This window comes from Alternaria conjuncta (assembly GCF_024043145.1).
Source record: "Alternaria conjuncta strain BMP 0040 chromosome Unknown scaffold_9, whole genome shotgun sequence".
In the NCBI taxonomy this organism is placed as follows: domain Eukaryota; kingdom Fungi; phylum Ascomycota; class Dothideomycetes; order Pleosporales; family Pleosporaceae; genus Alternaria; species Alternaria conjuncta.
The window spans coordinates 1242641-1253034 of NW_026250098.1; the positions used below are offsets into that span (position 1 = coordinate 1242641).

Here is a 10394-nt window from a genome sequence, read left to right on the forward strand (position 1 = left end):
ATTGGTTCATGAGAATCGGGGTCTGATGCTGCTCGCCACCTTACATGTGGATCATGTAGGGTGATTTAGCTGGACTTCAATATGCCCTGTGAGGTGGGAACCACGATTTCTGGTGCTCTTCTATAAGTTATCCGGCTGGACTATCACGACAGGTACTTATCCGCTACCTTGAGCTTACTTCAGCGTGTAGCACGACCACATGATAATACGAAACCTGGTTTCTTTCTTTGGTGCACATACATGTACACATCTTGCCGCCCGATCTGTATCTCTCCGTGGCGTCGATGAGCAGCTATCGCGTGATGTCGGCTGGTGGTGGAGCATCGAAATCACACCAATCTGAGTCTCCGTAGCGCGACGCTCTTAGCTCCATATAATGTCCTCGCTACGATGACAAACGAAATATCCCACGTCTGGTGGAGGCCACTTGAACACCTTCTGTGCTTTACTTGTATTCTGGTCCATGTGGCTCGTCTCGAACCTTTCGCGAGAGCGAGCTCATGACCGCCAGCCGCCTCGTGATGGTGGAACGGCTCTTGCAGCTTTCCGCCCCCACGGCTTGTCGGCCTAGCCTCGCCACCTCTCAGCCGCACATTGAACGTTGCGCTACACGTTCCCTCGGGCAGCTTTGGCATTACAAACAGTGTTTGCGAGCGCTTCAGCGGTTCAAGTCGAATACTGCACGCCGTGGTTGGTGAAAGACGTTTCACAGGATCTAACGACAACATGCGCCTACTCCGTGCGATTGATATGACGTTCCACGAGTTCGAAGGCGCTTCAATACCACCGTATGCCATTCTATCGCATCGATGGGAAGGAGACGAGGTCACATATCAAGAGATGAGCGAACGCGCGACTGCCACCGAAAGAAGATTTCGATTCATGAGAAACCAGGAACTCAAGATCCGGACAGCCGCCACAGAACGGAAACCTGGTTTCAAGAAGATACAACTATGTTGTGAGCAAGCACTGGAAGACATGATAGAGTTCGTGTGGGTGGACACATGCTGTATCGACAAATCGTCGAGCGCAGAACTCTCCGAGGCCATCAACTCAATGTTTGCTTGGTATCAAAAATCTGTAGTTTGTTACGCCTACTTAGTCGACGTACAAACTTGGTCAACATACCGAACAGAAGACGCCAATGGAGCATGGGCAGGAACGATCGCTGGCTCCCAATACGTACTGGATGCACGATCAGGTGGGGTAACGGGGAACAATGCTTCTTTCTCGCAGTCCCTGGAACCTATCGCGCGTGTGATGGGAAGTACGTGGTGGACTAGAGGATGGACGCTACAAGAGCTGATAGCCCCGTCTGAGATCATTTTCTATGTGAATGGAGCATCCGGTTGGAGCAAGATTGGCGACAAATGCACTTTGCTTGATTTGGTTGCGCAAAGAACCGGTATTGAGAAGTACATACTGCTCGGTGGGGACGTCATGAAGTGTAGTGTTGCACAGCGCATGTCTTGGGCCTCTGAACGCGAGACGACTAGAACGGAGGATTTGGCGTATTGCCTCCTCGGAATTTTCGGTGTCAACATGCCTTTACTTTATGGAGAGGGGAGCAAGGCATTTCTCAGACTCCAGGTAAAATGAGCATACGTTTGATTGTGCATTGTCTCTCGCTCACTCCATGCAGGAAGAAATTATGAACAGGTCTGATGACCAAACCCTCTTCGCTTGGCAGCTCGATTTTGAGAGCACGAGAAATGATCTCTGTGGGCCTCTGGCTACACATCCATCGAAATTTCGAGGGGCCAGCGGTTTGATGCCCAGTCTTGACGACAATTTCCAGAGTCCTTACTCAATGACGAACAAAGGCTTGAGGATTGAGCTTCCCATTGTTCACCATGGCGAAAGCCCCTACGGAATAGCTTATTTGCATTGTGGCTACTACAACACGCGAACTGGTCTCCCTATCGTACGCCTAGGGCCACCAGGAACAAACCGCTATGCCCGCGATGCTCGCTCTTCTGGACCATTGATGGTTGTTGGAGTTCAAGAACTCTCATCCACAGTTATCTTTATGAGTCAAGAGCCAAGCATCAGAGTAGAAAAGCGACGGCCTCTCCAGGTAGTCATCGGCAAAGATACTGTGGAGTCATTTGATAACGTGTACTGTAGTACGAATACTGCTCAGCTAGCCTTATCTAGTGTAGCCACTGACCGAGCGTACACGTTCCCTTTCAGCTGTCGGCGCGGCCTAGTACTGATGACTGGATATAGCGGCAGTCTATTACTCTTGTTCAACATCGAGCTGCAGCATGTCGGGCGATACACATGCAAAGTTATCTACGCGGGCAACCATTTCAATGACGACTTGGGCACCATGGACCAGGAGCAGATACTTCGCGTGGCGGCAAAACTGGACTCAGTTCGCGACTGTCCCGAATTGCAAGCACATCGTCCACCGACAGAAGTAGTTTTGGTTGACGGACTCCAACCGATCTGGAGCAAGATCTACGGGGACTCTGGTCCACCAGAAAATCGGACCAGCTTCGCTGACCTACCACAAAAACGTATCGTTTTGGCCAAATTTGCGCCATACGATGCAGTGGATGGCAGAGATGATGGGAATTTGGTGCTACATCTCGGTATAGTAGATCAATCGGAAGGTCCACATGCGCCGTATGAGTTGGAGTAGAACGTGCACTAATGATAGCACTATGGGAGGAAGGAGGATGAGTGCAAAGGAGATACGAAGGACGTTGAAACTGGTACTGAATGCAAGGCCATGGGCTGTAAACCTAGCTCGATGCTGGAAGCCACGAATGAGTAGTATCTATCACTTCCCCATTGGGCTTTGGCATCGACGGACAAGAAGAATGGCTCATCATGAGATTTTGGTGAGTTGTGCTATACTCATGCGCGGGTTCTGGTACATGGAGGAAACCGAACTGGGTACCAGGTATGCTGCAGTCTATGTAGGTGTGAAGACCGAACTCAATAAATCTTCTAGGTTGTTTACTCCTATTCTTCTCTTCACTAAGTGTTTAATCTTGTTATTAGGCGAGGTGTGTTTACTTTCCAGGCGTATACACGATGCACACTGCGTTTAATGAAAGAATGCCTACACGATTCACTGAATCTCTTGTGCAACGATCTTGTCTTCATATAGACAACAAGGTATTGGAATGGTTGGAAATGGAGTATATATCTGTAAGTCATCATTGGTATGCTTGATGATTGGCAAAGTTTATCTGAGAGCGTTTGATACATCATGTGGCCTTGTAGGAAGGACTGCGTTAGACTCACACTGACCTCTACTGTTCTAATGTCCGATAACTGCCTCAGTAAAACCAAATACTGAGGACGCGTCTCCTCGTCTAGAATGCACTAGAGCGAGTTACCTGCCCCATCATCCTGCACAACGGCAATCCTGACCCAGACACAACTTCAAAGCTATCGGCTCTTTACCGAGACTCAAACCACATAAGGCCCATGGCATCAAGCTTGCGTCAACACCACGTGTCTTTTGCGCCGTGCTTGCGTGTACAGCTCGATAGATCGTACGTTCTCTACATACGGCCAAATAGGACACATATCGAGACGTGCTCAGATCTTCTCCAGTCCGCTCGGCTTCACAACAACGCATTCGCCCCTTCGCGGCGTATTAGTAATGACGATCGGCTGCAAGTCAGCGCAGTCAGGTCACTCGACCTCAACGCCGCTCAGATCTGTGCTCTTCGCGGCTCTTCGGTCGGCAAGTTCAACCGGTATACCTACGGAGTAGCTTCGTAGGGACTCTGTGGGCCCCATCGGCAAGGTCAACCGATACACTTGCAGAACAGCTTCGCACCCTTTCGGCTTCAGCCGGTACGCATACAGAGTAGCTTCGCGGAATCTCTTCGCGACTCTTCGGCATATTGAACCGATAGACTTCCTTCGCAAGAACTCTTCGCAACACTTCGGCAAGGTCAAGCGATACCCCTTACGGGGCAGCTTCGCAGGAACTTCCTCGCGATCCACATGTCGCGCTGCGTACTCTGTGTAACCTGGAGTAACCTAGTCGATAATTCACGAGGCCACCCGCTCCTTCTCTTTCTCGGCGAGCGCACGCATTTGGCGATAGCTGACAGCCTCACATTCGCACACCGCATGGTCGTCGCATCGCGTAGGCAACAAGTGCGCTGGCGCTGGCGCGAAGGAGTCGTGCGCGCAAGGATGATGATGGAAAAATGACAAAGGAGAAGACAGCCCTACATCGACGATGGAGATCGTGTTGTCTCGATGAACTACTCACCATTACCATTGCAAGCTTACCAGGCATCCTCCATGTAGACAACAGCTTCATTGTCGCCCGAACAACCGCATGATTCATCTGCGCCCCTTGGGCAGCGGCCGTACCTGAGCGTGCGCGCAACCAGGTCAACCCCAGCTTTTCCAGAATCCTCGGTCGTTGCTCATCCACGTTGTGTGCCTGATGTTGGCAAGGAGGTTCCCAGCAGCGACGAAATCACGTGGCCCGGCCATTCCTGCCTGAAAAGGACCTACTACACACGTCCCTATAACAACCATGATATGATCTTGAGAAAGGCGGTGACGTGGTGCATCCCAGTCGCATGAACGCCGCACAAGCACGGCACGAAGATGAAAGGGTAGAGCCTGGGAATCCTTCGGTCTGATCATCAATCACGTTGCAAACAAGCATCATGCCGGTAAAGGTTCTCTACGCGAGGTGGACGTGAACCATGGGACAACACGAAACAGTCTTGCGCGATATGCGCGATTCTAGTTCCCGCAAGCCAGCCAAACTCAATCGCTGGTCGTCGCTCAATGGCGAAACTCTCTTTTCGGCGATATCGTTATTTGGTAGCGAGAGTGGTAGTGAGGCGATCCCGAACGGTGGATGCCCAACGCTGTCCCTAGCATCAGGTTCCGGAACGAGTCGCAAGGAGAATACGAAGGTGATCCGGCGATGGCGGCATGGCGCAATGGTACTTTCCACGAGTCGGCCCTTGAGTGTGATCACTGTTTTCTGACTCAAACGTTGTTCCGGGAAGAGAGAGTGAGTGTGCTGAGTTGGACGATGCGGGCGCGCAGGGACGAGCCTTGATGTTGGCTAGAAGCTGGGATCATCCCATCTCTGATCGTCCGCACGGTCATATCACACCCCAAGAAGCCTTAGTCCCGGAGCATTAGCCCGCCTGGCGCTAGAATGCGGTTCGTGTGCTTTGGGATGCGAACGGGCAAAGGGTGGGCGTGGGCGTTCGCGCGACGCGGAAATTGGGCGATCACAGCTGTCAGGCTGGGTGTCCTGGGTGCAGCTATGACTCTGGCAGCATGCTGGTACACTGTGGATGCTCCGACGGTTTGGCCTGCGCAAAGACTGGTATTAATGTCCGAGATAACTGCTATCGGCTTGGGGCTCGTTGCGGGATACGGTGCTTGCTGATACTCACCGCCACGTGCTGCCAGCACGAATGCGACACAGATACCCACAATAGCACCGCCGTTGTTGGCATAGCTGCCATAGCTGTCGGCACTTGGGATTCTCACAAAGACGGCGCAGACGGCTGTCGATCGCGGTTCTTTAGGCAAATCTTCGCGTCTTACCATGACAGTGGCATCACCTGCTCTCTCTGTCGGAAATTTCGGACGAAGCTCGCGGTGATGAGAGGGGGTCCTGGTCGACGGCAGGATGCGAGTCCAAGGTCCCTGCTTGACTGCCTTGTCATGAGTAGCGGAGAGGAGGAGGGGCAACGGTCGGTGTTATGGATAATTCCGTGCAAACCTCCTTCTCGAAGGTCTGGCGCGCAGGGATCATGGCTGATAGTTTAGAGTGCTATTCGCAAGGCCGCGTAGGGCGGCAGTAGCAACAATCTCGCAACAATTTCGCAGGCAAATCGCCCAGCCATGATAATCTAGGGAAAGATTGCCTGGAGCAAGATTGCGTGCATCCGATGATAGAGCGCTCTGACCTGCACAGCTGCAGAAGTAGGTGTTGGAGGTTCTGCGTGGTGGTGTTATTTCGAAAACGTCGTCATCCCACCTGGGCACCATGGACCGTCGCGCGTTTGGTTCCGACGCAAAGGTTCGTTGATTGGTGATGGTGCTGATTAGAGGCAACGCTGAGTGGCTGTCATTACGAAGGTACCCCTCCCTCGGTACCTTCAATACTTGACTGCACCAGTCGTGACGGCAAAATGGTACGATACGTTCCCTTGATCGCCGCTGGGCGTGCGCATCGGTTCTTGGTTGTCGGAATTGATAGACGCATGGTGACAACATATGTTGGCGCACTGTTTTCTGTAAGCGGATGCGCGCAGCAACAGGATTCTTGTGTGGCTGGGGGAATCGTAGGCGTAGGCATAGGCTTTGTGCTAGAAGGCTGCTTGGAGTCTCCCCTGCCGTCGCCGTATGGCCCGTATTGCCAGGCTCATCAATCTTCTCGTTCTGGATGCGCCATGATTGCAAGCGAGATGGAACTAGAACCTGAGACACTTGCGCAAAACCAAGATGATGCGCAGATCTTTCGCGAGCACGATCCAAGGGCTTGAAGGGGCGCTCCGATCCACCTGCACCAACAACCCGATTGGCAGGAACCGTGTGCCAGCTCGAATCAAGGGAACTGCTGACGAGGCGACGCTCCTTCATCTCCATCCCGCGATTGCTTTTTGTAGTCTTGTTCAGCGGCCGTCTTCGCTAAACTTTATCACACCTCCGGCAAGTAGTACACTCTCCGTCATCAATGCGCACGAGAGCTTGGAATTGCTTGTTGAGTTTCAGGGCCTCGACCGAGGGGATTGCTTTTCGCCGTTCTGTGGGGAGACAATGCGTGGCGGCGCTCTGTGCGGTGTCGTGTCCGTTGCAAAGGATTCAAAGGATTCCTCCTCCGCCAAACGGATAGACGAGTGGACAGGGGTCTGGAATCAGACCATTTGTTTTCCTTTTGACGGCAGCCAGTGAGCCACACGCAACCGACCTCACTCAATGTTGACGTCGGCCCCTGGGTGGAGAGCCCGCATGACGAGTTTGGTTAACGAGCCGTTACCGTTACGATTGGCGCCGCAATGCTGGTTTCAGTATTATTGAAAGCACGACTTTGTTATTCCGTGATATCCCACATGGTTTGATGAGAGACCCGGGGTTCGGAGAATAGTTAAGTGACGATCGTCACTCAAAGCTCATGCGTTCATGTGCTGGAACGCCTGCGGGAGGATGGGGCCAGACTATGTTGGCAAGCCACATGCGATCCCGAATAACCGCTGTATGCTGCAGCCGAACATCGGACCTGCGCTGGGCGTTGTTGAGGTCATGCCATTGAGCTCTGAACAAACGGCTCAGTATAGAAGAAGCAGCAGCATGCAAGCATAAGCGACGTTTGGCAACCACGTTTAGAGTAGAATGCGGACTTTTGCATTACGGAGAAATTTGTTCCCTAAAAATCAGTCGATAATCGGAGAGGACATGGCCTGGCTCAGAGTCAGTGGCACAGTATCGCCTCCACGTCTCCTAACTGACGGCGCATGACAGTTGACTCCGTGTACACCTTCAGCGCACTCACTTCGTTCCAGAGTGGGATTCACTGATCGACACGGTAATGGACTCGGGAAGACGTGCCTCTGAGCGAATGCATATTTTTATCCATATAGACCGTGGCGAGGCGGAATGGTTCGATAGTCCGGACTTGGCTTCATGGACAACCGTTTTGGGGTCCACAGATGTCGTTTACAGAACGATATGACCTATCCGGGAAAGAGTGGACGGGTAAATGTCTCCTTGAACTTGAGCCCTGATCATAATGCAGTGCAATAAGCATCCAACGTAAGATTGACACGGGAGATGCCCCAGTGACTCCAACGATCTGCAGGAATCCAGAAAATCGTTATGACTGCTCGAATATAGTCCAGGAACATGCGGTAATCCCGGAGATGTATCAACTACCGTGGGTCTTGCCGGGTTGGAAGCGTGGGCAAGCAGCTTGGAAGTGATGGCGACCGATGGCGACTGCCTCTCGCATACGGATTAATTGTTACGCGAAGACAACGACATGGATAACCCGTCAGGAACGATCTATGCGCGCTCGACGTGTCGTAAGTGTCAAGTGTGGCTCTGACGTGTCCGGTTTCCACTAGGTTTAGAAGGCGACTGACATGCAATGCGAAACATCGTTTCGCTCAATGAATCCACAACAACACAGGCAATAGCATGAAAGTAACTGGATTTCGTAGACAGTATTGATTTGATCGGTTTTGGCGCATGGTGGAGCATTGAATTCGCTCATGCAGGATCCCTACTATAATACAAGAAAATAAGGGCGGCTTGTTGGACTAATGCCATGCGCCTTGATGCGATAGCAAACAGCTGACCGGACTAGAAACTAAAGTTGACTGAAGGTAGCGTACATTATCGCAGTAGTAGCGATATAGGATATCGTTGGTGACACGAGAAAGAAACTCCGGTGAAATGCATGACAAGATGGGAAGCGCCCGAAACGCCGATGCGTGAAAGTGGTATCGTTGGCAAGATGCGGCTGAACAAAGCATTTCGTGTGTGGGACCACTACATGGTAGGTCGAGGCTTGTCAGGCCGATTGCGTGAGACAGTTGGTGAGGGCTCTTAGCTCGTTATGTCGTCAGGGTGGTACTGGAAGCCGCGTGGCAACCTCGCTCGTGTCGCTTCATGTTGCTGCGCACGCTGAAGGCTTTGCCACATCCAGGCTGCGGGCACTTGTAGGGCTTCTCGCCTGTGTGACTGTGACTGTGGATGCGCAGGCTGCTTGGCCGCGAGAAGGCCTTGTTGCAAGTCGAGCAGATGTACCGATCCTGAGACTGGGGAAACTGAGACTGGCTAGAGGTGCTAATGTAGTGGTGGTGTTGCCATGGGTTGGAGCCGTTCGAAGCCGGGCTGGGCACAGGAGCCGGCAGGGGTATCGAGTGTGGCTGGAAGTTGGAAGGAAGCGGGCGCTGCGCATACATGGCAGTGCTGTTGTAAGAGTGCTGCTCAGGCGAGTAGAATGAAGTTGTAGAGGCAGCGCCTGGTGATGACTGATACGGCGACTGGCCATAGATGGAGGTACTGTAGGGAGACATGGAGTGCGACTGCAGCGAATCGCGCTTCATTGGAGGCATCGATGAGAAGGACTGGCGCTGCTGGTGCGGCTCCATGTTGTTGAGCGAGCCGCCGACGAAGTAGGGCGCGGATGCAGCAGAGTGGTTTGATGCAGCGGAGGGAGACTGGGTACCGTCGTGTGCCACGTCTGGGTGCATTGGCGGTGTCGGAGGCAGTGTCATCCTGGGGTTGCTCGGCGCAGGCACTTGAGCGTAGACGGTTTGTGACGGTTGCTGCATGGCTCCTGCCCCTCCCTGCTGTGCTTGCCTTAGTTGCGGCGATGACGACTGGCGGTGCTGTGACTGAGGACTTTGGGAAGCTGCGATGAGTCAGTATGGAAGTGAGAGAAGGTGCAGTGGTTGGCGCCTACCTGTCTCGGAAGCAGCCTTGTCGTTCCCAGCAAACTCGAGGAGACTTGAGATAGAAGGCAGTGAAGGCTTCTTCTCCTCTGCTGGTGGTGAGGGCGGCGATTGCGGCCGTTGCTGCTGCTGTTGTGGTTGATGTGTGTATTGTTGGTGTTGATGTTGCTGCTGTTGTTGCTGGCGGTACTGCTGCTCGACCTGAGGTTGAGATGGAGTATGCACGGGATATGAGGAGGCGGCAACACCCGACATGGGGAAGGCGCGAGGTTGCGACTGCTGGAAGTAGGCCGGGTGCTGGAACGACTCGCGCTCCCTAACGCTGCCGTGTACCATACTGGCGAGATGCATTGCCATGGAGGAGGTGGTTGTCACGGGTCACAGCAGTGGCTGCGTAACAAGAGAGAGAGGAGTGGGTGAAGGGAGTTGGATGATGACGAGATGGAGAGTAGTCAAGGCGACGGGTACAAGCAGATGTAGAGCCAGGAATTCGGGCCTGCAGCATTCAAGTACGGTGTCGAGGGGATTGGCGAGATTCAGCACGAAGCCCGTTCGCACCGTAGCGTCGTCAGTGGGCCTGTCGTTCCCTGTCCAAATTGCGTTTGAGCGGGCGATGAGGCGGCGGACCGTTGTCAAAAAGCCCACGTCCCACTCGAGTTAGCCCGAGACGCTCAGTCCCTTGCAACGGCAATGCAGATGACAGACGGACGAGGTTTAGAGTGAAGATGTGCACGCCCCGTAGTAATGCCTTGGCCGAGCGATCCGCCCACGCATCCCAGACGTGCCAATCGACGCTGCACCGGCGCAACAGCGCTTTTGGGACAGCCACGGCAGGGGCCCTGGCCGCGCTGCTAGGACAGGCCACTCTGCACTGCAGATCGACCGTTCCAGGAGATACCTGAGGAGAATCCTCGTGGGCTTGTCGGAAGCAAGTAAGCTGCAGAGCCGCTGGGATCGAGTGAATGCCCGCGACGTTCC

At 53.3% G+C, this 10394-nt stretch overlaps 1 protein-coding gene across 1 annotated transcript; it reads right to left on the bottom strand.

Annotated features, from left to right (window-relative positions):
- Positions 1–8573: 8573 nt before the first annotated feature.
- Positions 8574–9767, bottom strand: J4E85_006887 (uncharacterized protein; the record flags this gene model as incomplete). The annotated part of the gene is made up of 2 exons (XM_051471122.1): positions 8574–9376; positions 9428–9767. 2 exons carry the CDS (start codon positions 9765–9767, stop codon positions 8574–8576), a joined length of 1143 nt encoding a protein of 380 aa, XP_051325332.1.
- Positions 9768–10394: the final 627 nt, after the last annotated feature.